We start from the raw sequence: 27,392 nt of genomic DNA on the forward strand, positions 1-27,392 counted from the left end.
GTTTCTTTTTACCTGTGATCAAAGGTGGAAGTCCTGACTCTCCACTAGGTCTCCCCTGACAATATTCAGTAGGAAGGGGGAGATCACCAAGTGTGGTACAGCCCAGCACAGGGCCCCACGGGGCTGCATATGTTGCACAGCAGAGAGTAATGGACAGGAGTCTGGATCTCGGGCCCGGCCACTTATCCTCTGTGTGACCATCGCATGCATTTTCCAGACATTTCCTGAGTGGCGTTCTCTGCTGGTCATTGAGCCAAATACAGAGGACCTGGAGAAGACGGAGACACAGTCCTTGCCCTCACAAGCCTCGGCACTGCCCAAAATCTGGGTAAAATTCTGGGTTGAGGGTGAGGGGCAGCAATCCCTCAAGAATTACTTAGGGTTCATTTCCCACAAACTTGAGGGCTTGGAGTTTTGTTTTTTGTTTTTAATTTTTTTTTAACGTTTATTTATTTTTGAGACAGAGAGAGATAGAGCATGAATGGGGGAGGGTCAGAGAGAGAGGGAGACACAGAATCCGAAACTGGCTCCAGGCTCTGAGCGGTCAGCGCAGAGCCCGACGCGGGGCTCGAACTCACGGAGTGTGAGATCATGACCTGAGCTGAAGTCAGATGCTTAACCGACTGAGCCACCCAGGCGCCCCTTTGTTTTTTTGTTTTGTTTTGTTTTGTTTTTAATATTTATTTTTGAGAGAGAGAGCACGTGCATGCGTGTGAGCAGGGGAGGGGCAGAGAGAGAGGGAGACAGAGGATCCCTGAGAGCTTGGAGTTTAAAATGTTTATGTAACAAGAAAGAAGTGTGCTATTTTATCATTTCTTGCACATTTGAATTTGTGGGCTGAAATTTTGGGGGAGGGTGTCCGTACCTAACTTCTATCATACCTGCTGTTTTGCATCTCCCTTTTTTCTCCAAGATCATTCTCTCAGTTCATCTAGATCTGATTCATTTTAGTTCTGGAAAGAAGTTGTAATGTGGATATAGCATATTTCGTACGTCAGTTGTTCACCTATTCATAGGCCTAAGTGATTTCCAACTCTGTGCTATTAAAAACAAGAGACAGGGACACCTGAGCAGCTCAGTCGGTTGAGCGTCTGACTTCGGCTCAGGTCATGATCTCGTGGTCTGTGAGTTCAAGCCCCGCGTCGGGCTCTGTGCTGATATCTCGGAGCCTGGAGCCTGCTTTGGATTGTGTGTCTCCCTGTCTCTCTGCCCCTCCCCCACTCATGCTCTGTCTGTCTCTCTCTCTCTGTCCAAAATAAATAAACATTAAAGCAAAGAAACAAACAAGAAAAACAAAACAAAACAAACAAACAAACAAACAAAAAAAACACAAGAGACATACGGGACGCCTGGGTGGCTCAGTCAGTTAAACGTCCAACTTGGGCTTAGGTCATGATCTCGCAGCCTGAGTTCAAGCCCCGCATTGGGCTCTGTGCTGAAGCTCAGAGCCTGGAGCCTGCTTCGGATTCTGTGTCTCCCTCTCTCTCTGTCGCTTCCCTGATCACACTCTATCTTTCTCTCCTTCAAAAATAAATAAACATTAAAAAAAAAATACATACGGGGTGGCTGGGTGGCTCTGTTGGTTGAGCATCTGACTCCTGATTTCGGCTCAGGTCATGTTCCCCGGGTCAAGGGATGGACACCCCGTCAGGCTCTGCATAGAGCTTAGATCCTGCTTGGGATTCTCTCTCTCTCTCTCTCTCTCTCTCTCTCCCTCTCTCTGCCCCTCCCCCGCACATAAAAAAAAAGAATCTTTAAAAACAAAGTACATCCTCGTTCATGCCTCATTTATGCCTGCCCGAGTGGGTATTTCTCTGTACTAGATAACTAGAAATAGAATTGCTGAGGCAAAAGGTATGTGTGTTTTGAATAGATGTTGCCAAATTTTGCTCTCATCAGTGATTGAAAGTACTGGGTTCCTTGTACCCACTTGAACATTTAACATTGTCAGTTTTACAGTTTTGCCAATTTAAGGGGAGAAAATAATAGCTCTTTTTTTGTTGTTTGTTTAAAAATTTTTTTAATGTTTATTTATTTCTGAGACAGAGACAAAGCGTGGTCGAGAGAGGGGCAGAGAGAGAGAGAGAGGGAGGCAGAGAATTCAAAGCAGGCTCCGGACTCTGAGCTGTCAGCGTGGAGCCCGACGTGGGGCTCGAACCCATAGACCACGAGATCGTGACCTGAGCTGAAGTCGGCCGCTCAACCAACTGAGCCACCCAGACACCCCAATAGCTCTTTGTTTTAATTTTCATGATTACTAATGAAATTGAGCTTTTTATGTGGCCACTTACATTTCTTCATCTTCTTTGCCCATTTTTCTATTTCATCGTCCTATTGATTTGTAGGAATGCCTTTTGTAGTCTCTCTATTAATCTTTGTCACATACACTGCAAACCTCCATTTTTTGTTTTTTTTCAATTTTGTTGATGGCTTTGTCATATAGAGATTTAAATATTTATATAGTATAAATTTACTTGTAAGAAGATCTCTTCTACTCCTGGGTTACAACATACTCTTTTTTTTTAAGCATTTTTTAAATGTTTATTTTTGAGAGACAAAGAGACAGAGTACACGTGGAGGAGGGGGAGAGAGAGAAGGAGACACAGACTCCGAAGCAGGCCCCAGGCTCCGTGCTGTTAGCACAGAGCCTGATGCGAGGCTCGAACTTGTGAACCGTGAGATCATGACCTGAGCCAAAGTCTGACGCTTAACCGACTGAGCCACCCGAGCGCCCCCAAACATACTTTTTAAATACTTTGGTAGACTCTCTTTGAATGCTTTTATTTATTGTGGAGTGCTATTAGTCTATGTAGGGTCATGAAAACACACTGCTAATCAGGGTATGCTTGTGGTTAGACTTTGGGGCACCGGGGCTCCCCATTCCTGCTGGGTGTTAGTTACCAGCCATAAAGCACTTCTCTGGCCAAGAATTCTCACATTTGGGCCACCTGGGGGGCTTAGTGGGTTAAGTGTCAGCCTTCGGTTCAGGTCGTGATCTCAGGGTCTGTGAGTTCAAGCCCCACATGGAGCTCGGTGCTAACAGCGAGGAGGCTGCTTTGGATCCTCTGTCTCCCTCTCTCTCTGCCCCTCCCCCTCCCTCTTAAAAATAAACATTAAAAAAAAATTCTCACATTCATTGCTCTCACCTGGTGATTAATCCATGTTTTTGTCTTTGCCACAGGTGAGGAGAGAGAAAGCCCATCAACTTTCTGCTTCACACGAATCCCCCGAGCAGTTATCCTAATAGGTTCTGTCCTGCTCCCGAGATCTAGCATTTTAATGAACAGAGACCCCCAGAGACCTTCCACCTTTCACGGTGATGCTCCCGCCTGTAATCTGTGCTTTGGTTTCCTCTGTCAACCTCATTCTGCCTGCCTTCCATTCTTGAGGGCTTCCTTATAGCTTCTAGTTTAACAGGGCCCCGCTCTTTGTTTTCCAGCACTATTACGGATTTATTTTCAGGTCTACTCTCTTTTACCTCTGTGGTTTGAGGCAGGAGAGAGGCAGTGTCCACAGGTGGCAGGCTGCTGTCTGGGCCCAGTGGCCACGGAGAACCTTTCCGTTGTCCTGACACTGACAGCTTGGCTCAGCATAGAATTCTTGGGTCACAATCAATCATTTTCTCTCAGTACTCTGTAGAACGTCATCCACTCTCCTCTGACGTTCTGTATTGCGTGTAATTGACGCATTCTGATTCTTTATTCTTTTTAGGTAATGGGGTTTTCCCCCTCTGCCTTAATGTTTGCTTTTCTTTTTCTTTCTTTCTTTCTTTCTTTCTCATTCTTTCTTTCTCTTTCTTCCTTCCTTCCTCCCTCCCTTCCTTTCTCTCTCTCTCTCTCTCTCTCTCTCTTTCTTTCTTTAGATTTTAAGTAGTGTCTACACCCAACGTGGGGCTTGAACTCACAACCCTGAGATTAAGAGTCACATTCTCGGGGCGCCTGGGTGGCGCAGTCGGTTAAGCGTCCGACTTCAGCCAGGTCATGATCTCGCGGTCCGTGAGTTCGAGCCCCACGTCAGGCTCTGGGCTGATGGCTCAGAGCCTGGAGCCTGCTTCCAATTCTGTGTCTCCCTCTCTCTCTGCCCCTCCCCCGTTCATACTCTGTCTCTCTCTGTCCCAAAAATAAATAAACGTTGAAAAAAAAAATTTTTTTTAAAAAAAAGAGTCACATTCTCCAGGGGCTCCTGGGTGGCTCAGTCTTTTAAGCATCTGACTTTGGCTCAGGTCATGATCTTACGGTTTGAGCCCCACATTGGGCTCTGTACTGACAGCTGGGAGCCTGGAGATTCTGTGTCTCCTTCTCTCTCTGCCCGTCCCCTGCTCACACTCTGTCTCTTTCTTTCTCAAAAATAAATCAACATAAAAAAAAAAAAAAAAGTCACCTTCTCCACTGACTGAGCCAGCTAGGTGCCCCCTTAATATTTTCTTTATCCTTAAAATTCAAAAATCTTACCAAGATATATATGCTTAGTGTTATTTTTGCCTTATTAAGTTAATCTAAAAGCATGTGACTGATTAAGAGTCAAAGCTTCCTTTATTTCAGGGAATGTTTTTATTTCATTGCCTCTCCCTCAACTCTCTTTCCCCCCGGTGTTCTTATTTATGACTATTTGGTCTTCTAGGTTTGTCCTCCATCTGTTTTCTCTCAAATGTGTCCATTCTTTATCTTTTGCCTCTGTGTTCTGGGAGAATTTCTTGGTCTCCTCTCTTAATGCACTAATTCAGTTTTGTTTTGTTTTGTTTTGTTTTTGTAGTCTCCAACCTGCTAGTCAGTGTTTCCATTACATTTTTTAAAAGTTTATTTATTTATTTTGAGAGAGAGAATGAGCAGGGGAGGGGCAGAGAGAGAGAGGGAGAGAGTGAGAATCCCAAGCTGGCTCCACACTGACACGGGGCTCAATCCCACAAACTGCAAGATCATGACCTGAGCCGAGATCAAGAGTCAGACGCTTAACTGGCTGAGCCAGCCAGGCGCCCCTCCGTTACATTTCAAAACTTAGTGGGCCCTGGCTGGCTCATGCGGTGGAACGTGCCACTCTTGATCCTGGGGTTGTGAGTTCAAGCCCCAAGCTGGGTGGGGAGATTACCTAAAAAATAAAATCTTCCAAAAAATAAAATAATAAAATTTAACTATCGGCCTGCATCAGGGTAAGTTTTTGTTACTGCTTACAGTTTCATAGATTCAATGTCTTCTTGAATATTGTTGAGAATACAAAATAGGACATTTCTAGTTTTCTGCTATTTTGGGGGGTAACTGTCGCTTAGGAGGCCATTGATTGCTCTGAATCCTCTTGCTGAATTCCTCCTTTTGGGTCGCCAGTTCTTTCCACAGGCCTTTTTTTTTCTGTTTCTTATCCTTATAAAGAAATACCTATGTGTGCTCTGTTAGGAGTTGAGGTAGGTTCTTTTGGAGATTACGCGAATACCTGTTTAAACGTTTAAAGGATGTTTGCAGTGTTTAAAGTCTGGAGGAAGAGAAGATAGGACCGTTCATATAACTTTACTCTTTTTAAAAACAACTTTATCGATGTATAGTTGACATACAGCAAACTGCACGTGTTACCGTTTGATATTTTGATATGCACTTGTGAAAGCATCACCACAATTAAGACAGTGAGCGAAGCTGTCACCCCTAAAAGCTTCGTCATGTGCCTTTGTAATCCCTCCATCCCATCTCCTCCTATTCCTACCTCCATCCCCAGGCAACCGCTGATGTGCTTTTCTGTCGTGAAAACGTACTTGCATTTTGCAAAATTTTATATACATGGAATCATACAGTATGTATTCGTCTTTATTTGGCTTCTTTCACTCAACAAAATTATTTTGAGATTCATCCTTATTGTTATGGGGATCAGTAGCCCATTCCTTTTATTGCTGAGTGTATTCTGTCATACAGATGTGCCGCCACAATTTGTTCATGGGTATTTGGGTTGTTTCCACTTCGGGGCTATTATAAATAAAGCTTTTATGAATATTTGTGTGTATGTCTTTGTACGGAATATGCTTTCTTTCTTGGGTAAATACCTAGAGGGGAATGGCTAGGTAACATGGTAGGTCTATGTTTTTGTTCTTGTTTTTTTTATAATTTTTTTTAAATGTTTATTTTTGAGAGAGAGAGACAGGGAGCGAGCAGGGGAGGGGCAGAGAGAGACACAGAATCCAAAGCAGGCTCCAGGCTCTGAGCTGTCAGCACAGAGCCAGACATGGGGCTCGAACTCACAAACTGTGAGATCATGACCTGAGCCGAAGCTGGGAGCTTAACTGACTGAGCCACTCAGGTGCCCCATGTGTTTTTATTTATTTTTTTAATGTTTATTTATTTTTGAGAGAGACAGAGACAGGATGAAAGTGGGTTAGGGGCAGAGAGAGAGGGAGACACAGAATCCGAAGCAGGCTCCAGGCTCCGAGCTGTCAGCACAGAGCCAGATGTGGGGCTCGAACTCACAAACCTGAGATCATGACCTGAGCTGAAGTCGGGCGCTTAACTGAGCCACCCAGGCGCCCCATGTGTTTTTATTTTTAAAGAAACTCCCAAACTCCAAAAAGTGGTTGCATCATTTTATATTCCTATCAGCAGTGGTTGAGAGTTTCAGTTACTCCCCTTTTCATCAATGTTTTGTATGGTCAGTCTTTTTAATTTGAGAGAGTCTTTAGTAGGTGTGCAGTGATATCTTATTAAGGTTTAATTTGCATTTTCTTTCCTAGTGACCGGTGATGTTGAGAGTCTTTTCATGTGCTTATTTTCCATCTATCTATCTTCTTTGGCGAAGTACCTATTTAAATCTTTTGCCCGTTTTAAAAATCACTTGGGGCGCCTGGGTGGCGCAGTCGGTTAAGCGTCCGACTTCAGCCAGGTCACGATCTCACGGTCCGTGAGTTCGAGCCCCGTGTCGGGCTCTGGGCTGATGGCTCAGAGCCTGGAGCCTGTTTCCGATTCTGTGTCTCCCTCTCTCTCTGCCCCTCCCCCGCTCATGCTCTGTCTCTCTCTGTCCCAGAAATAAACGTTGAAAAAAAAAAAATTAAAAAAAAAATCACTTGTTTGTTTTCTTACTATTGAGTTTGAGAGTTCTTTATATATCCTAGACAGATTTCTTTATTAGATATATAATTTGCAAATATGTTCTCTGAGTCTGCGGCTTACCTTTCTATTCTCTTAATAGTGTCTTTAGAAGGGAAGATTTAGATTTTTATGAAGTCCAGGATATCAGTTTTTTTCTATTATGGATCATGATTTTGGTGTTATATTGAGAAATCTTTGCTTAATCTATAGTCACGAAGATTTTTTCCTATGTTTTCCTCTAGAAGTTTTATAGTTTTAGGTTTTAGATTTAGGTCTATGATTAATTTTGAGTTATTGTTTGTACATGGTGTGAGATATGAATCAAAATCCACTTTTTTCCTTATGAATATCCAGTTTCTCTAGGACCATTTTTATTGAAAAGACTCTTTCCTCCAGTGAATTACCTTTGCACCTTTGTCTAAAATCAATCGACAGTGTACGGACCTTTATCTGGATTCTATTCTCTCCAGTCTCTCTTGACATCAACAACTTCATATTGCCTTGATTCCTAAACAACTTTATTTTTTTTTTATTGTTTGGCTATTTTAGGCCCTTCATATTTCCATTATGAACCTTAGATAAAGCATATTGATTTTAACAATGAAAAAAAGTTCGCTGGAACTTTTATTACAATTACACTGAATTTATACATCAGTTTGAGGGTGGAATTGACATCTTAACAATCTTGAATCCTCTGATCCATGACCGTGGTATATCTCTTCATTTATGTAGGTCTTTTTAACTTCTTTTATCAGTGCCTTGTGGTGTTTACTGTACAGATCTTGCATACATCTTTTGCCACATTTTCCCCTATAAATTTCATATTTTTGATGGTATTATAAATGGTATAATTAAAAATATTTCAATTCCCAGTTGTTGCTATTATATAGAAATATAATTGATTTTTAAATACACATTATTTTTTAGAGCAGTTTTATGTTCACTGCAAATATAATTTATTTTTACATATTGATCTAGTATCCTTCAACCTTGCTAAACTATAGCCGTTTTTTGTATGACCCATAGGACTTTATACACAATCATGTTGCCTGTAAAATAAAGATAGTTTTACTTCTTCTTTTCCAATCTGATCGCCTGTTACATCTCTGTCTCTCCAGTTTTCTTTCTTTTTATGTTAAGCTTTGAAGTTCATTGGAAGGATCGGTCGTCTTTTATAATGGCTAACGCTGATTGTCAAATTTGAAAAACATTAGTTTAATCAATAAGCAACATTATACATTTGCAAGTGAAAGGCTTTGGTCTCATTTGCAATTTGCTACAGAAATTGATGGAGAAAATGTTACAGCTCTTTTATGAAATGGACACAAACAGTATTCTAAGTTATATAAAGGGATGAATCATTGCAGTAATGAGGCTCTGACTCTCGAAATCTGTTACTCAAAGTATACAGTTTGACTTCAGGAAAAACAACTGGCAAGTGGTAATAAATCAGATTTGCAGACATTAGGTTGGTTATTGGACTAGATTAGGCATGGTAAGGGATGTTCGATGTATGCTTTCTCTCTGACATCATTGCACCATTCAGGAATAGGGTAGGTTTACAAATGGTGTAAGGGGCAGTTACTTCTCTTTTTTCATTGAGTTCATTGTCTAAAACTCCCAGCACAATATTGTATAGAAATGATGAGGGCAGACATCCCTGCCTTATTCCTGAACTTAGGGGGAAAGTATTCAGTATTTTCCATTGAGTGTATTGTTAGCACTAAGTTTTTCATAGATGTCTTCCATCAAGTCAAGGATATTCTCAACTACTAGTTTTCTGGAAGTTTGTCTTCAGGAACAGATGCTGATTTTTATCAAATGTTTTTTATGCACCTGTTGAGACAATCACATGATTTTTCTTTTTTATTTAGTTACAATGGTGAATTATGTTGATTGCTTTTTGAAGGTTGAGCCAACCTCGAATTCCTGAGGGTTAAACTCCTTTGGTATTCTGTATTATACTTTTCATATGTTGTTGGTTCCAAGTTATAATTTGTTGATAATATTTACACCTATGTTTATGAGGGATGTTGTTCTGTAGTTTTCTTGTCTGGGTTTGATATCAGATAATGCTGCCCTCAATGTCTTCAATAGATGTATTATTCAGTGTTTGTATTTCTTCTTGTCTGAGATGAGGTAGTGCCTTTTAAAGATTTTGTCTATTTCCTCTATGTTGTCCAATTTATTGGCATGACATGTTCATAATATTCCCTTATTATCATTTTGGTATCTATAGAATCTGCTTCATTGTCACCTTTATCATTCTTGATATTAATCACTCATATCTTGCTTATTTTTTTTCCTGGTTTAGTCTGTCTATAGAATTATGCATTTTGTTCTCACAAAACAAGTTTTTGGTTTTATTGATTTTTTTCCTATTGTTTTTCTGTTTTCTATTTCAATTATTTTCAATTTTTTTTTCAACGTTTATTTATTTTTGGGACAGAGACAGAGCATGAACGGGGAAGGGGCAGAGAGAGAGGGAGACACAGAATCGGAAACAGGCTCCAGGCTCCGAGCCATCAGCCCAGAGCCTGACGCGGGGCTCGAACTCACGGACCGCGAGATCGTGACCTGGCTGAAGTCGGACGCTCAACTGACTGCGCCACCCAGGCGCCCCTCAATTATTTTCACTTTAATCTTTTTTATTTCAATTCTTGGGCTTACTTTGGGCTTTATTTGCTCTTCTGTTTCCAGTTTCTTAAAGTAGAAACTGAGGCAATTCATTTGAGACATTTGTTATTTTCTTTTTTTTTAAGTTTATTTATTTTTAAGAGACATGGAGCATGGAAGGGGCAGAGACAGAGGGAGAGATAGAGAATCCCAAGCAGGCTCTGTACTGTCAGCACAGAGCCCTATGTGGGGTTTGAATTCACAAACCATGAGATCATGACCTGAACTGAAGTTGGACATTTGACTGAGCCACCCAGGCACCCCACATTTGTTATTTCCTTTTTTAAGAATCTTTAACATTTTATGTATTTTGAGAGAGAGAGAGAGAGAGAGCAGAAGAGGGGCACAGAGAATGGGAGAGAGAGAATCTCAAGTTGGCTCTGAGCTGTCAGCACAGAGCCCTATGCGGGGCTTGAACTCATGAACCAGGAGATCATGACCTGAGCCGAAACTGAGAGTCCAGCACTTAACTGACTGAGCCACCCAGGTGCCCCTGTTATTTTCTAATATAGATATTTTTAGTACTGTGAGTTTTTCTCTAGGTAGTACTTTAACTGCATTCCACACATTCTGATATTTTTTTCATTTTCATTCAGTTCAAAAAACATTTGAATTTTCTCTTAGATTTTTTATTTCACTTATATGTTATTTAAACGTGTGTTTAGTTTCTAAATATTTGGAGATTTTCCAGGGATCTTTCTGTTACAGATTTCTAATTTAATTCCATTGTGGTCAAAGAACATACTTTTTTTTTTTTTAAGTAGGTCCCACACCCAATGTGCAGCATGAACTCACAACCCTGAGATCAGGAGTTGGATGCTCTCCTGACTGAGCCAGCCAGGCACGCCCCAGAAGTGACTTTAATCTTTTAAATTTAGTGAGGCTTGTTTTATGGCTGCAAATGTGGTCATCTTGGTAAATATTTCATGTATATATGAAACTATTCCTCAGGGTCTTTTTTAAACGTTTTATTGGGGGGGGGGGGCAGAGAGAGGGAGAGAAAGCGGGAGACAGGATCCCAAGCAGGCTCCGTGCTGTGAGCACAGAGCCCCACATGGGGCTCGATCTCATGAATTGTGAGATCATGACCTGAGCCGAAATCGAGAGTCAGATGCTTAACGGGCTGAGCCACTCACGTGCCCCTAAGCATTCCTCAGTTTTACTCACCCATACTTCTGTCATTAGTTACATTCATAGTAATTTGGGGAGGGTAAAAGTTACTGTCTTGAATCAGAATATGTCTATTTGGTGTTGTCAAGCTCCTCGAAGGCAGGCTCTATGTCCTGTTTGCCTTTCTATCCCCTCCACGTTTTTCCTGGCCCCAAAAGGAGGCTCAGCGGACCCTGGTTGAATGAATGGATGAATGGATGACAGTCAGAAATGGTTAGGCTGTGTTCCTGTTTTTGATGCAGAAAACATCCTCTTGGGTTACGTGACAAGACTGAGCCTTACACACCTTTGTGTCTTTGAGTCCCTACAGGACTCGGCACGTAACTTGACACATCGTAGGGGCTCAGGCAGCGGTGGTGGCCTTGAATGGAACTGAAGAGACAGCTCCAAAGGTCCCGCCTCTGACCTTTGTAGGAGGTTTAAAGCCGCCCTGAGGCAACTGACAAGCTGTTCTGGCCACAGGTGGAGAGGCTGTCCTGTCATAAAGCCCCCTGGGACGTGATGTCACACACAGACACCACTCTCCTTGCAAAAGGGAGGGGCCGCGCCCCAGCCCCCCACACTGAGCCGGGCTGCAGTGCCCTTCACGGGCTCGGTCCTGGAGCCAGAGGGAGGTGAGTGGGCTGCCTGGACACTGAAAGGGTTGAAGGGCACTCTGCAAATCGCTGACATCAAGGTGAGCAGCTGTGGTAAGGCGGCTCGAAGGGCGGCCCTCAGTAACGCGCCGGAGCAGGTGGAAGTCGTCTTTGCGACTCTCAGCTCACCGTCCCTGCAGCCCTTCCTGCCTGGCCTTCCCCTTCTCCCTCTTCTCTCCCTCTCTCCCTCTCAAGACTCATTTACTCTCCTCTCTGCCCCCAAACCGCCTCTCAGAGAAAGCCTGATAACTTTGCTCACGCCAAGTTAGAAATGACTAGAAAGCTTCCTGCCGAACATGTTGCCGGCACTTTTCTCAGAGAAGGTGACTCCGGACAAGGGAGGCACCGTAGTGACCTGCGGAGAGCTGAAGTCAGCCACGCCTGGAAAAGGCCCACTGGCTTTGGTGGCTCAGCGCTGTTGGTGACCTTGGCGAGAGAGGTTTTGGAGGTTTGCGGGGACAGGACCACGCTGAAGCAGCCGTGGACCGAGGGGAGGAGTGAAGACGCTCCCTGCAGACGGCCCGGGGGCTGGTGTGAAGGATAGGGTGCCATTACAAAGGTAGCTGGGAAGGGATCTGGTTCAAGGGAGAAGGCCTTTTTCAAAAGTTCTTTTTTTAATGTTTTTATTTATTTTTGAGACAGAGAGAGAGACAGAGCATGAGCAGGGGAGGGCCAGAAAGAGGAGGAGACACAGAATCCGAAGCAGGCTCCAGGCTCTGAGCTGTCAGCACAGAGCCGGACGCAGGGCTCAAACTCACGGACTGTGAGATCACGACCTGAGCTGAAGTCAGACGCTTAACCGACTGAGCCACACAGGCGCCTCGAGAAGGCCTTTTTTTTTTAATGGAACACATGAGTGATGTGTGAAATGCTGATTAGGAGCCAGTAGAGAAGGCAAGGCTGAATATACCAGTAAGAGAGGGGACCCCAAACACCCGGACTGTGAGAAGACCTGATGGCGTGGAGCACACAGTGGGGCTGGGCCCAGAGAGGTTTAAAGGGAGATTCCGAAACAGTCCCTGGTGAGAGTAGGGAGCTCCCTGGGAAGCAGAGGCTCCAGGCCACACTGGGTCCTGCTCACAGTGGAGACCTTGACTTCACAGTGGTGGTGGTTCGTATGGAATCGGCCACCGATGGTGGGATTTCAGTCAGAGAGGGTATTTTGAAGAGGCCAGGGATATCCCCAGGACTCCTAAATTATACTAGTAAATAATAATGATTAAAAGCTACCAATACTTTTGAGTAGTTTCTGTTATGCAGCATTTCTGAAATAATTAGCCACCTACATCTGGGGTCATTTTTTACCAAATGTTCAATAGAGCGATACCTTTTTCCTTACTCCTCTCCCAACCCCCTTTTCCCATCCCGATTCTCTGGGAGCTGCCTTTCCAGCTCTGAGGGTGTTGAAACCAGCTTTTGCTTGGGGCTCTGAGGTCTTGGGAGGAATCCCTGAGTGTTTTCCAAGCTCTCATCGCTAGCCCACTCCATCCTGAGTTTGGCTTCCGGCTGTGACCTGCAGGCCATCCCCGGGCTGAGCCCTGTGGGCAGATGTCCTTGCCATTCCCCCCACTGCCTCCGGCCCACTGCAGTCCCCACAAGCCACCAGGTAAAGGAACGCTGGGATCCCCGGTCTGCGTGATGCATTGACTGCTGACCATCTTTTCTTCTTAGACTGAAAATGGTGTTTGGACTATGCTGCCAGAGAGAGAGGTGAGGTTTCAGCGGGCCCTGTTCCAGGGCCTCCGATGACCAGGAAGGGGGACCCCCCCCCCGCCCTCAGGTCTAAGAGGAAGGAAAATAGGGTTCTCTCTTCCCTTTTCCTTGACTGTTACAGTATCCCTGGGACTCAGGGTTGGGGTGGAGGGCCTGGTCCTGGCACGTGGGGGACATGCCTCTGTGTGTGTGTGTGTGTGTGTATGCTTGTGTGCGTGCGCACACACACACACACACACACACACACACACACTGGGAGCCAGTGTCCTGGCAGCATCAAGATGCTCTGCTTCTCCCAAGGGAGGGGTCCCAGAAGAGGAGGGTGAGTCACGGGGATACTATTTCTGATCTGGATTGTGGGATCTGTCCAGAGTAGGGGGAGCTTTGGAGGACTTCAGGGAGAAGAGCTGACCCAGCGCTGCATGAGCAACGATGAATGCCCAGCCAACGCTGGGTCCTTGCTCTCTGGCCAGGAAGGCAAGGTGGACCCGTGGAACAAGTACAAGAGGAAAGGAGAAGGGAGTGTGCTCCAGGCTCCAAGGCTGGCTGTCAAGTTGGCAGAGGCACTGAGCCTTGCCTGCGGGGCAGCAGAAAGCCCAGGCTGGGCCCTGTTACAGCTGAAGGATTTATTCACCCACAGTGTCAGACACGCTCTGGTGGATGTGGTCCTGGGGTTTGGGTTGGGAGGAAAGCCGCTACCCACCCACCAGTGAGGGCATGAGACAACACCCCAGCCTTACACTCAACTCTGCTTTCCTTCCAGGCTCTACAAGTCCCTGTACATAGTACAGGTCTTCGTTCTTGCAGGTAGGAGCCTGGGAGTGTGTGACGGCAGGAGCTGGGAAGCTGGTTCCCGCCTCAGGGCCACCCCCACCTCCGACCGCCTACTGGGGCTCCTAAGGGCCCCTCCAAGGCCGCCCAGCTCCCAGGGACTGGCCGTGCAGCTCAGAGTCAAGGCTGCCCTTCTGTCCCTTTCTTCCCTTCCCTTCTTTCTGCCCTTCGTAGTTAAACTAGGATTTGAACCCACGTTTGCTTCTAAAACCCATGCCTCCACGCTCCCCAGAAAATCCAGGAACCAAAACCCATACAATCACAGCAGTGTCTTCCAATTTTTGCTTGCATACCTTTTGAGAAATCATACATCCTGCATACATTTTGCTGCCTACATCTTTCATTATAATAAGTTCAGTTTAAAAGGCTATGGTTTCTGGTATATTGTAAATACTGACATTTTAAAGTGATTACATCACTCTTAAATGTCTTAACTGGTCTTTCTCCACCCGCCCTCAGGAGTGGTGTACTACTATTTTCAGGAGTCTGTGGGGAAGCCAGTCCCGGACCATGAGATCGCTGGGGAATCCTCACAGGTAGGCACCTCGGGGGCCTAGAGGCTGGGATGGTCTCACTGTAGCCTGAACAGGGGTCACGCTCCTTGACCTCAATTGTTGACTGACCGTGTGTGTGTATGTGTGTGCATGCGAGGGCTCTGCAGAAATTTGCCGTGTTCCTGGCAAAGTGTTAAAACAGAGGCCCCCACCCCCCACGGGCTGGCTGGCTGGTCACCGTGGGCCTCTGTGGCAGTGGCCTCCACCATCCAAAAGGAACAGATGATCCCCCATTCATGTGAGTAGCCGTGGAATGTGGTTCAGCGCCCATGGGTGGATGAGGTGGTGGCGGGCAGGACACCTGCCTGGGGTTGCATACTCTCCCCCATGTCCCAGATCCGAGAACCTATGGCCGAAGCCCCTGCTCCCAGCCCTGGGTCAGAAGAACGCAAATGGATGCTGGACGCTCACCCAGGGCCACGTGCTAGATTACGTGCTGTCCATCTGTTATGTCATTTGAGCCTCACGGCAACCCAGCAGCTCACACTTTACACAGATGGGAAACAGGCCCCCAGAGGGACTAGATCCAGGTCGCCCAAGTGATAGTACAGAGCCACATACCTGATCTCTGGGGGCCTCCTTTTTCTGCACAGCGCTGTTGGGAAGAGGAGAATCCCATAGAAACAAGGTTATCGGTGGCCCAGAAACTCTGAGAAGTATGTGCTACACCTTCTGGGGGTGACCATTCAGTGGTGGGGAGACCCTAAGAAGGCCCATGTTGGCAGGTGCCTTGGAGACCACTGAATCCAACTTCACCTCCTTTCTTTGTTGTTGCTGATTCTTAAAGCAACCGGTCAAATTTCCATTTAAAAATTTATTGTCACGGCACCTGGCGGCTCATAGGGTTAAGCTTCCAACTGTTGATTTCGGCTCAGGCCGTGATCTCGTGATTTGTGAGATGGAGCCCCAAGTCGGGGCAGTGTAGAGCCTGCTTGGGATTCTCTCTGTCCCTCTTTCTCTGCCCCTCCTCCACTCGCTCTCTCTCTCTCTCTCTCTCTCTCAAAAATAAAAATAAACATTAGCCAATGAATTCCTACAGTGGAAGCTGAGGATGTAGCTCTCGTAACAACTGCACATTTACTGCCCCTCCAGCACTTCACCTCCCCCAGCCTTCCAGTGTAGACAGCTATAACCTTGTTCTGGGGGTGTAAAATTTTTAATTTGAGTAATGACAATTTCGCTTGTTAAAATCCTTTAAGTAACATTGCTGTTTTGCTGTATTTATATCATTTTGGCTTTAAGCCCCCCACCACGGCAGTGGGCTCTTTTTTCTTTTTCTTTTTTTTTAATTTTTTAAATGTTTATTTTGAGAGAGAGAGAGAGAGAGAGAGAGATCATAAGTGGGGGAGGGGCAGAGAGAGAAACACACACACAATACAAAGCAGGCTCCGGGCTCTGAGCTGTGCGGTGCTCTAACTCATGACCCGAGCCAAAGTTGGAGGCTTAACCGACTGGGCCACCCAGGCGCCCCAGTGGCCCCTTTTTTGACAGGCATACACAGCTGTGTAAGCAGCACCACAACCCAAACCACAACAGTTCCATCCCTTCTGACAGTCCCTCCGTACTCACGGGCAGCCAGTCCTTCCCCACTGCCCCCGCCCCGACCCAGTGAAGAGTTTTCCGTTCCCATACCGCTGCCTTGGCCAGATTGTCCCGGAAGTGGAGGCATCCCCGACGCGGCTGCGCTTCTGGTCCCTCGCTGCGCTGGGTGCGCCTGAGGCCTCTCTGGGCGCACGCGCAGCAGCAGTTTGTGCCTTGCAGCGGCGCAGGCGCCCTTCGTGGGGCTGGACCGCAGTTTGTCCACTCACCACTTGAGCTATTTGGGTGTTTCTAGTTTGGGACAGTGACAAATAAAACCGCACTAAATATTTGTCTACAAGTTTTGTGTCGACACCGGTTCTCCTTCCGCTTCGGCAAACACCGGGCCCCGGGAGTGGGGGGGCGTGTGGTTAAGTGTGCGTTTAGTCCCGCAAGAAAACCGGGACTTTTCCGGAGCGGTCGCTGCCGTTGCGCGCTCACACCAGCCCCGGATGCGAGATTCCCGTTGTCCCACATCCTCCCCAGCACTTGCCATTGGTTTTTAGCCATGCCAATGGGTGCATATCAGAATTTGTATTAGACCAATATTGAGGGTTTACATTTTTAAACTATGAAAAATAATATTCCTAGCGGAGCCAGGAATAGTATACCGTGGCCGCTCTTCGTGTGTGATTTTGGTCTTGCCTCTTTTTTAGTTTTCTACCTACAACTTATCCAAGCTGTCTGCCGAAAAAATCAGTCTCCTTGCAATACATTTAGAAAAATTAGGTGCTTTATCAATATGATGGTTTTCGTGGAGCCATGGAGCCCTCCCTCCTCCTATTTCCATATGGACAGGACACCCTTCACGATGTTCACGGCTGAGCTGTCCCGGGACCTCTCTTTCTCATGGGTCTGGGGAGCACTCCACTTCCATGTTGGGGAGCCCACATCACTCCTTCATTTGGGTGGGACCCAACCTCTAGGAGAACCCCTGCTCCCCGAGGGGGGCGTCTTTAGATCTCACATATCTGAAACAGTCTTAATTCATATTCGACCAAGAGTTTGGATAGATACAGAATTCTAGACTAGAAGTATTTTTCTCATAGGGTTTGAAGATCCTCATTGTCTCCTGGCTTCAACGACTTTCAAAGGAAAGTCTGACGAAAGTTGAATTCCTGAAACAGACTTTTTTCTTTGTATTTCTGGAAGTCTGGGGGTTCCTTGTCCTCAGTGCTCTCAAATGTATTGATGGAAGGCTCTGGGGGTGGGTCTCCATCATCCCTTGTCCTAGGTACTTGGTGATTCCTTCTCTTCTGGAAACTCCTGTCCCTCACCTTTGGGAAATTGTCTTGATAAAAAAGGGGTGTATTCATTTGGTATCTCTCCCCTGCCACCTCAGTCTGTTGTCTCTGTTCCCTCTCTCAGAAAGATCTGTGATTTAGCTGTGGGAGCTCCTGATCTCCTCCCTGTTCTTTCTGGGAAAAAAAAAAAAATTTTTTTTTTCCAACTTTACCTTCTACACTTGGATTGGATTTTTCATTCCCATTATTATATCATATTTTTGTGTGCAAGAGTTAGACGTTTTTTGAACATTTCTGTTTTACAGCCCATTCTTGTTTCATGAACGCAAAGTTACCAATTATTGTTTGAACTTTTTCTCAAATGACTGGTAGTTTTTAGGTGTCTGTGCATGCAGACATCGACAGTGGGTTAGTGTGTAGCTGAGGTGGCCTTAGACGTCACCTCAGCCTTGCCTCCCCCCTCTCCCTCCTTGTCACGCAGCCCGTAGGGGAGACCTTAAGGCCAGTGTGGGGGCTGATGGATAAGTGCTACCCTGCGACCACTCAGGTAAGGGCCGGGGACCCCTCTTCCCCTGGAATGGGGTGGCTGTCCTGGGCGTCCTTGGTAGGTTCAGTGAGAGGATGGGCCAGGCAGGGAAGGACTCCCAGCCCCTCGCAGCTGTGAGTCACTTCTGTTTTCCTCTGTTAGAGACGCAGAGTCAGGAGTGGGAAGAAGCAAGCCTCCGAGGTAAGTGAGGCTGGCTCCTGTCAGAGCTCCATGAGGCGCAGAGACACCCCAGCTCGTGGCAGGGGAATCCCAGGGGTGGTGGCACCCCCCCCCCGCCCCCAGGAAACTCACCACTCACTGAGCAGGGAAGGACTTCCTTGGAAAGGCAAAGAAGTACACACGCTCCGGGTGTAGAGAGCGGGGAGGGAGGAGGCATTCTGAGGGCCTTTCTGCCCACCTCTACCCTCCTGACCCTCCCTGCAGGCCATGACCCCCGAGGCAACTGGAGGACTGAATGATGCTGCGAAGGAGGATCCTGACATCTTGGCTCAGCGTGAGGGGGAGGGGAGGGCCCCAGAGGCGGAAGCAGCCCGCTCCATTCCCGCCAGGAGGGAGACGGCTGAGGAGGAAGAGGTGGCAGGGATCCCAGACTGGGAGGTAAGGAACAGCCCCAGCGTGGGCCCCACTGAGAAGCCCCAGAGCCCGGCAGGGTGGGGGCCATGAGGGAGAGGGCAGTACTGGGGGGATGGGGCACCCCCAAGACCACTGGGCCGAACCGCCGTCCCAGTGGCGCAAAGAGCCGTGCGGAGCTGAGAGGCCGCACTCCTGGTGTGAGCGGAGCGGGTCTGAACCCTGCCTCTCCTGACTTCCTGTGAAGCGAGGCCTTAGTTTCCCCATTTGTGTAGGGTAGAACCTGTCTCATCCCACCACTGTGTCCTTTCTTTCTTCCCAGGAAAATAAAAAGGTCCGTAAGGAGATCGCAATATACCCTTCTGGTAAGATGGCAGGCCCCACCCCGATGCAGGACTGCCTCCCTCCCTGATCGCAGCGACCCTGCAGAGGTCACAGATCACTCCTCTCAGACCTCCTGCCCTGGGTGGGGAGGGGAGGGAAGAAGCCCCGGTGTCCAGATGCCGCATCCCCCCTAATGTCTCCCCTGCCTCCTGCTTCCTTCCTGGTAGCCGGGAACTTGGAGCCACTCCCCTCGGGCTGGGGGAGCGGCCAGCCTTTCCTGAGCCTGTCCCCCCAGCATCAGAGGGCGCCCTGGCTCTGGGGAAAGGTCCTCCCAGCAAGGGACCCACAGGCATGCCTGTTTGTACTTTCTAGAGGCTTCTGAGGTGGCGAGTGAGGAGGAAAGGCCCGGGGCCTGGGTCCCCCAGCTCCTGAGGAGGCTCTGGCTGGGCTGGTTCCCAGCCCCTGACACCCAGAAGACACAGAACCACGAATGACAAAGTAGCCAATAAATCCACAGTTACTGCTTCTGCAGACCCAGCTGCCTCCTTTCAGAGGCTTCGTGTCTTCAAAAACCCAGTGAGACCCTGTCCACAGTCCCTGTCCTGACAAGCTGCAGGAACACCACCTCCTGCCGCTGAGCCCTGACACGACGGCAGATACTCTGAACGGGCCCTCTGACTCAGTGCCAGGGGACAGACCAAGTCCCCTGAGTGCTGAGAGCCGGGCGGCTCCATGTCATGAAGGCATTTAGAAGGTGCTGGTGGGACCTCTGTCAGGGATGCTGTTGGGTGTGCGTGTCCTCTGGTAAAAGAATCCTGGGGGAGGGGGCGCTTCTGACCTGAGTGTCTGTGGTCCCCAGGCTGCTCCCTAAATGCACCAAGGGGGTCTGCACAAGACTTGGCGAAACATCCATTGTCAGAAAGCCTCAGGTGCTCCCCAGGTGCGCAGTCCAGAACCCGCCGGTTGTGGGGGTGGGCACGGAGGGGGGACAGCAGTCCGGCTCCTGGCCACGGCTCCAAGCTAACAGGGTCACAGCCCGAGAAGTCAGAGCAGGAAGACAGGACCCGGCAGCCATCTGACGCCAGCAGCTCATTGGCTGAAGGGGAAATAGAAGCCCGGGGCAGGGGAGGGACTGGCCCAGGGTCACACGGTATCCTGGCAGAGCAAGGATGAAAGCCAGGTGTCCTCCTCCACGGTCTCCACATGGCCTCCTCGTCCTCTGACCATTCCACTGTCACATGGGTCCAAGGTTGACCCCCGTCCCTAGGGCGTGCCTGTGGCCCACAGGCCTCCCTGCCTACCCCTGGCCAAGTCTCCCAAGAGCTCAGCCTGACCCAGCCGCTCAGAGGACTGTGCCCTAGGCTGGAGCCAAATGAGTGTCTTCCTGCTCCAGCCTGGCCACGAATGGCAAGTCCTGAGCAGGTGCCTGAACGCGAGCGTTTCCGAGGGGCTAGGAAACGGGGCCCATCCTAGTTTGGGGTGACTGAAAGGCTCAGGGAGGTGGCTCACTCCTGGACGGCCATTAGGCTTCGCAGGGAAAGCTCTGCCACCTGAGGACCGAGCCCCAGGTGTTAACCCGGCACATCCCTCCTGGCCCACCCTGAGCGCCTCACCTTCGGGGCTGTCGTAGATGAAGTGGGGCAGAAGGGTTGAAGGTGCTGCTGAGCTGCTGGCCTGTGGTGTGGGGTGGGCGGTGTTGGACCTGAGGTGGGGGTGTCCAGGCCGAGTGGGGTCCTCCCCCCCCCCCCCCCGGGGCCTGGGTGAGATCTCTCAGCAGCTTGTTCTCGCTCTTCCTGGCACGGGCCGGGACCTTAGACATTGTCACTAACCAGAGTGGCCGATATTGGGTCTCTGGGTGAGTAGGGGGTAAGCTTGTCATCTTCTGGCCCTCGGTATACCCGGCTCTCAAATGGGATCGAACGCAAGGTAAGGATAAGGCAGGGGTAGGGGCTGGCCCTGGGGAGGCTGCTGAGGCCCCATCACCGCCGGGGGCTGGTCAGGGGGCCCGAGGGGACTCAGAAGCCAGGATGGAACCGCCAAATTGGTTTATTGCATATCAGGGCCCCTGCTGAGGAGCCAGTTGCGGGGCTGGTTCCTCCTCCTAGCGGGGCACGGCACAGAGCTGGTAGGGGGGTGGGATCATCAGGAAGGAAAAGACACCATGGTCGCTGGGCCGGGGTTGCCCCACAGGCACGGAAAAGCTGAAGCGCTGTAGGAGACAGGTGAAGAAGAGGAAGAACTCCATGCGGGCCAGGGGCTCCCCGAGGCATACGCGGCGGCCTGCGGGTGGGTATGGCGGTGCTCAGTGAGCCTGGGGGCCTGGGCTCCACCCTCCGAGACTCCCTTGGGAGGGGTCAGTGAGTTGGGCACCGCAGGTACCTGCAGAGAAGGGCATGAAGGCCTCCTGCTTGACGAATTGGCCCTGGGCATCCAGGAAGTGCTCGGGGTGGAAACGGAAGGGCTTCTTCCAGACTGTCTTGTCCTTCAGCACTGACGATAGGTTGGTGATAAGTGTTGTCCCCTGGCAGGAGACGCCTGGCATGGGTGGGGTCTAGGCTATGGGACGCCCAGACCCCTGCCACCGAACATGCATGGGTGCACGCTCTGCCTGGCACACATGGGACTCTTTCAAGTAACCCCGTGGCCCAAGAAGCTTCTCAGCACCTCCTTTGTCCCCATGGCAGGCCGAGTGACTCACCACCCACGGGGGTCCACACTGCCACCTGTCCCTGTGCACAGGCTCCTCCAAAACCCCGTGCAACATTTCAGTCTGTCTTCCCCACCTGACTTGGGGGCTCTGAAGAGAGAGGCCGGCCCTGCCTCTGCTCCCATCCCCCATATCCACCTAGGCTGGGATAGTCAGTGCTTGCAGAAATGAGGATTGGGTGCCTTGGGTCCCCGCCCTTACCTGGCATTGGCCATGCTGGGTGGTGCTGAGCATGGGTGCAGAGGGCTGCAGACCTACCTTGGGGATGAGAAAGCCCTGTACTTCAATGTCTCGGGATGTCATGTGGGGCATGCCCAGTGGGACGAGGTCCCCAAAGCGCTGCACCTCATGCATCACGGCCATGGTGAAGGGCATGCGGGTCTGGTCCGCCATCGCTGGTCGCTGCACCGGCCCTAACACTTCATCTATCTCCCGTTGGACGCGTCCTAGACAGACAGGCATCCCCACAGTGGTCAGAACCCTGAGGTCCGGGCTCCGACCTCTGCCTGACTCTATGGAGGGGCCCAGGGCCCAGCTTCCGCCCAGAGCTTCGGGGGGCTAGAGCAAGCTTAAGGGGCCCCAGCTGGATCCTCTCCTCCCTCATCCATCCATCCGGGCCCCAGGCTGAACTCACGCTGCACGTCCGGGTGCAAGATCATGAGCAGGAGGGCCCAGGCCAGCGTGGCTGAGGTGGACAACATCCCAGCAAGAAACAGGTCGGCTGTCACCATGAGCATGTTCTTATCATTGAAGCTGCTCTCGGGGTTCCCCCTAGCCTGGGCCGTGCCAAGAGGGTGAGCTCGGCCAGAGGGAAGAAGCCCCCAGATGGCCTCCCACCTTGCACCCATCACTGATCACTGGGTGATGTCCAGGCCCCACCTTCCTGGGCCTGGGGTCATGGGATTCTCAAACCACCACCACTGTCCCCGACACCTCACCTTTTCTATTTCATCCAGGAAGGCGTCAGTCAGGTCTTGGGGTGGCTGGGTTGGGTCCCGGGTGATCCTGTGCTCCTGGACTAGTTCACTCAGGAGGGTCAGTAAGGCCTTCTGGCTTGAGAAGACCTTGTCAGCCAGTCCCGGGATGCGCAGGAGCACAGGGATGGAGTTCAGGGCCTGGGAGGGCCACAGATGGGGGACCTTCCTGTGTTCGGTGTTCACTTCGATCAGCCAGGTCCCCGCCACCTCCCGGGTGTCCCCACCATTGCAGTGGCTCCTCCCTAAGTTCGGGCCTTGATCCTCTTTCCCGGCTCGGGGCCCAGAAGGATAAATCTAAACCCTAGATCTCATGGGCTCTAGTGGCTTCCAATGAAGCAGGTACAGATTCCTTCCTGGGCCCTCTCCTGGGCTCCTGGACCCTGGTCCCGGCTCCCCGGCTCCGGGTCTGCGATGATCTCCCCACCTTCTCCAGACCCTTTGTCCTGGAATGCCTTTTCTCCCAGGCCCCTCCGTACTCCCCCTCTCCCTCCTCCCCCACGCCCTCCTCCGGGAGGCGCGTTTTAGGGCGGGGGCCGCCGCCACGCAGCTCGCCCTGCAGGGCTCCTTGGCGCCCCCGCCCCGCACCTCACGCGCGAAGCCGCTGTCCTCCTGCAGTCCCTTCAGTGCTCGGTCTATCAGCTTGTGGAGGCGCGGGTCGTCGTACTCGAAGCGGCGCCCGTAGGTGAGGGAAGTGATCACGTTGCTCACAGCTTTATTCAGAAGGGCCCTGGGGCTGAAAGGGCGTCCTGAGAGGGGACGGTGCGGGTCAGGGGGTCTCCTCCATCTCTTCCCCAGCCCCTCCGTCCCTGTCTCCTGTGCCCCTCAGCCCCCAAACGCACCGGCATGGTCGGCGAAGGCTGCACAGAGGCACGAGGCCTCCTCGGTCACCCACTGCTCCAGTGACTTCTTGCCCAGGCCGAAGTTGCGCAGGGTGGACAAGGCGAAGCGCCGCTGCTCGCGCCACTCGCGCCCGTAGCGCGCCATGAACACCCCTGGGGCGGGGGCGGGGCGGGGCGGTGGGCGTGGTTTGACGCGCCCGCCCAGGGCACTCGGCCCCGCCCCCTTCGCACGGCCCCGCCCCTGCCCCGTTCACAGGCCCGGCCCCCTGCCCGCCCCCACAAACCTTGCCCCCCACGCCCACTAAATCGCGCCCACTTTGACACCCACTTGCCGCTGGGGACTGGTCTCTCTGCCTGCCCGCCAGCTCTCCTCTGCTGGGGGCAGGTGTTGGCATCACTCTGCCCACCTTGACCCCTGCCCAGTCGGGAAAAGTCCTGGTCCGCCCCCTGCCTCGCCCATACTGTCTTCCTTCCCCCTCCTTCCCGCCCACCCAGACGTCCTTTTCTTGACCGATTCGGCCCTGGGCCCGCCCCTTCTCGGTCAGGCCCCGCCCTCATCCGCCTCTATCAGGCCCCGGCACTTGGCACCAGATCCTTCCTCCACCTGCGGCCACTCCAAGTTCTTTGACTCCTCCCTGCACTGCATGTCCACGATCCTGCCTCCACTTAGCCCTGCCGGGTCTTGAGTCACTGCTGGCCCAGTCCCCGCCGGACCTCGGTCTGCCCCCCTTCTCCGCTTGCCTTGGGAGCGCGGCCCGAACCCCAGGTGCTCGTAGATCGGCATAGGTGGGCGGTCGGCAGTGTCCTCGCTGTGATAGACCAATGCCTCGCGCACGGCCTCCAGGCCGTTGAGCACGACCACGGGCGTCCAGGCCAGCTGCAGGCTGAACACGTCCCCGAAGCGGCGCCGCAGCTGCAGGCCGAGGTTTGAGGGCGTTTGTCAAGCCCGGTTCCGCCCCCCCCCACCCCCACCCCCAGCAGGCTGCGGCCCCAGTCTCATGGCGCTAGCCTTGGGGCACCCCTAGGCCTCCGGCAGCACGCTGGTGCAAGGGCGATATCTGGCCTAGTGACTCTGGGTTAGGGTCTACGGAGGAGGAGCTCACGCTGGATCAGACCTCTCAGCTAGCACTTTGCAAAGGTCATCAAAATTGTCTGTAGGCCAAGTTAGGATCCCATTCTACAGGTGAAGAAACTGAAGTTTATAGAGGTGAGCACTGAGACCCAAGAAACCACAGCAGCAAAAGAGTAGAAACCGTCCCCGTAATTATGTCACCCTCGGTTTCCTGATTTAAATGGGGCTCCTATCTGACTTCAGCTCAGGTCATGATCTCACTGTTTGTGAGCTCCAGCCCCAATTCGAGTGAGCCCTGCTTCTCGCTCTGCCCCTTGTGGGACTCTCTCTCCCTCTCTGCCCTTTGCTCACTTGTGCCTTCTCTCAATAAATAAAATAGAAAATAACACAAAATAAAATAATAAAGTAATTTTTAAAATGGGGCTCATGACCAGACTCCGTCCCCAATTCTCAAGACCTTTCCTCCTGCTGTGATCAGAAGGGACCCAGGTCACATAATTTAAGCGCTGCCCAACTGGATCTCAAACCCACTGCCAAGCCCACACCCCACTCCAGGCCTTTGCCCTCTTTGACCTTTGACTGGAAAATCCCAATCGTCCTTCGGGCCCTGCGCGGAGGCCAGCCGCAGTCGGCCTCTCACCCCTGCCTCCTGCGCTCTCCTTGTGCGGCCTGTGGCTTCACCCCCCACCCGCCATCCGCCGCCGCTAGGCAGGGTCCCCATCCCCCTCTGCTGGTCCCGCCTCCCGCCTTCCTCACCCGGTCGAGGTAGAAGAGCGTGTCCTGGAAGTCCATCTGCAGCAGGTTGCCCAGCAGCGGCAGCGGCATGGGGCCTGGCGGGAAGCGGGCAGCCCAGAATCTGCGCCTGTGCAGAAGGTCCACCAGGAGCAGGAAGAGGGCCACGGCTATGGCCAGGGGCCCCAGAGCATCCCCGGTCAGCAGTCCCATGGCCGCCTCAGTGCGTGCTGGGCTCCTCCGGCACACCAGGTACCTAGGACCAGGCCAGATGGGACGCTCAGCACATTTTGCAAGCCCAGCCAGCGCGGGCCCTCTTTCTAAAGGGACCCGAGGCCGGCCTTTGCCCTCTGCCCTGAGTCAACGTGTCAGGGGGACCGTGCTGCCAGCGGACACGAGGAGGAGCCGAGGAAGGTCAGGTGTAGGGGTGACCGCCGAAGTCCTGTCCCTCTTGGACTCTCGGGTGCTTCCCCAGGGTAGTGGGGTGAGATTAGTGGAGAGACGAGAAGCCCACCCCTCAGCCTGACTCTGCAGCTCTGTTAGAGGCTCCGAGGAAAAGCCGGGGGTCATTGGACTTGATTCTGCCCCCCACCCATCGTATTAGGCTCGCACCCCTTAGTGTGGTCCCCGCCTCGTCCCCAGAACACACCCTTGTCTTCCCATATGTCACCTGCCCCCTCCCAAGTTTGTTACTGGCACTTGCCCAGTGCCCTAGGGAGGTCACAGTGATCAGAGGGTCCGTGGTGGCGGGGATGACGTTCTTGGTGTCCCCTTCACACTAGTTCGCTCAACACACAGAGAAACCCACAATCACGAACCACTCACACATTCAGACGCTACCCACGTGTTCACACACTGACCCGCAATCCCAGCACACATTTACACACCCACAAAACCACGCACCACTTACACACACACACACACACACACACACACACACTCAGACCCAGCACCAAGTCACCCTAGTTCCCGGTAGCTGCCCGGACCCCACCCCTGCCTCCTGCCTCCCGCAGTGGTGCTGTGGCCCCTCGCCTGGTAGGCGGGCCCAGCGTCCTCAGTTCTGGCCTGATCTTGGCCTGTCGAGTTTACATCTGGGGGTGGGGAGGCAGCTGGGTTGTTTTCAGAGCTTCCTACTCACCCTGACCGCCAGTTCAATGGCCTGGAGACGCCTTCCTAAGTTTGTTACAAATTCGTCCTTGGACCTCCTGGCTCTTGCGGCCACCCGAGTGATGAATGTCCTTCATGCCTGCCCCACTTTCCGGAGTGGGCACTTTCCCTTGTTGACTGAGCTGTCGCTGAGCTCAGGGCGTGAGGGTGGCTTAGACCCGAGAGGTACCTCTGTCCTCCGAGGAGGAGGCCTGCTTCCTCCTCCTCCTCCTCATTTGTCCTTGAACATCAGCCGCTCAAACTCATTCCGGAAGACGAGGGGATGGAAATCCAGTGGGACGCAATTTCTTTCCGCCCTCACAGGCGTCCCCTGCTGAGGACCCCAGGGAGTGAATTCTCAGGCCTCCCCTTGTGCCAGCGCCTTCCCCGCCTCCCCCTCCCCGCCCCCCCAGGCCAGGTCCCCCGTGGCTCCAGTCCCAAGCCTTCCAGTCCTGACTCCGAGGTCCTTCCAGGAAAGATGCAAACCTGTGTGCCACCCGCACCAGGCTGGAGTCGTGCCAACCAGATCCTTCCTCTTGCTCAGCCTCTCTGCCCCTCCGCGTAAGGCCTGGGTGACCACACCATGCCCGGCCTCTCGCTCCCTCTCCAACAAGGGAAGGGGCGGGAATTGAAGCTGAATTGTTACTCAGTGAGGCTGGTGGGAACTCTGAGGCCAAAACCTGCTCAGATGAGAAGGTAGTAGACCCAGAGGGTGGGAAGGGGCATTTCCCGGGCAGGGTCAGGCCCCTTCACCCGTCCCAGGGGTGTGTGAGGCACACTCTCATTCTGGAAACAGCTGGAGTATTCTCTCTCCCAGCTGAAGCAGGGCCTGGGGGAGGCATCCCTTACCCCCACCCCATTGCCCCCGTTCTCCCCCTGCTTCGCCTTCCCACTGTAAGAGGACCAGGATCTTCCCGAGCACCCTCTGACGTCCCTGGCTCAGGGACGTCATTCAGAGGTGGCAACCCGGGGTCATATGGCTTCCAATGTTCGCAATTCCTGCTTGGCTTGTGGAAGCT

General features: G+C 51.4%; 2 protein-coding genes across 6 annotated transcripts; one reads left to right on the plus strand and one right to left on the minus strand.

Moving 5' to 3' along the window:
• Positions 1-62: 62 nt before the first annotated feature.
• On the plus strand, positions 63-19,437 carry LOC122472843. Of its 3 annotated transcripts, none has more exons than XM_043562774.1 (9): positions 63-328; positions 13,211-13,249; positions 14,016-14,059; positions 14,543-14,619; positions 17,941-18,006; positions 18,148-18,186; positions 18,430-18,603; positions 18,899-18,941; positions 19,273-19,437. In XM_043562774.1, the coding sequence occupies exons 2-9, from the start codon at positions 13,218-13,220 to the stop codon at positions 19,392-19,394; spliced, it is 597 nt and encodes a 198-aa protein (XP_043418709.1). In that variant the 5' UTR covers positions 63-328; positions 13,211-13,217; the 3' UTR covers positions 19,395-19,437. The 3 variants fall into 3 exon arrangements, with proteins under 3 accessions (XP_043418709.1, XP_043418707.1, XP_043418708.1); XM_043562772.1 differs by lacking the exon at positions 63-328 and adding an exon at positions 11,391-11,518; XM_043562773.1 differs by lacking the exon at positions 63-328 and adding an exon at positions 11,500-11,580.
• Positions 19,438-20,928: 1,491 nt separating this feature from the next.
• LOC122472841 (cytochrome P450 2D15) lies at positions 20,929-25,526 on the minus strand. 3 transcript variants are annotated; one of them, XM_043562766.1, is made up of 10 exons: positions 25,252-25,526; positions 24,165-24,336; positions 23,424-23,576; positions 23,170-23,330; positions 22,546-22,722; positions 22,242-22,383; positions 21,953-22,053; positions 21,809-21,865; positions 21,280-21,421; positions 20,929-21,180 (listed from the first exon to the last, which is right to left on the minus strand). In XM_043562766.1, the coding sequence occupies exons 1-10, from the start codon at positions 25,438-25,440 to the stop codon at positions 21,002-21,004; spliced, it is 1,473 nt and encodes a 490-aa protein (XP_043418701.1). In that variant the 5' UTR covers positions 25,441-25,526; the 3' UTR covers positions 20,929-21,001. The 3 variants fall into 3 exon arrangements, with proteins under 3 accessions (XP_043418701.1, XP_043418699.1, XP_043418700.1); XM_043562764.1 differs by having other exon boundaries at positions 21,809-22,053; XM_043562765.1 differs by lacking the exon at positions 21,809-21,865 and having other exon boundaries at positions 21,866-22,053; positions 25,252-25,525.
• Positions 25,527-27,392: the final 1,866 nt, after the last annotated feature.

The sequence above is a fragment of the Prionailurus bengalensis genome, chromosome B4 (assembly GCF_016509475.1).
Source record: "Prionailurus bengalensis isolate Pbe53 chromosome B4, Fcat_Pben_1.1_paternal_pri, whole genome shotgun sequence".
Taxonomy (NCBI): Eukaryota; Metazoa; Chordata; class Mammalia; order Carnivora; family Felidae; genus Prionailurus; species Prionailurus bengalensis.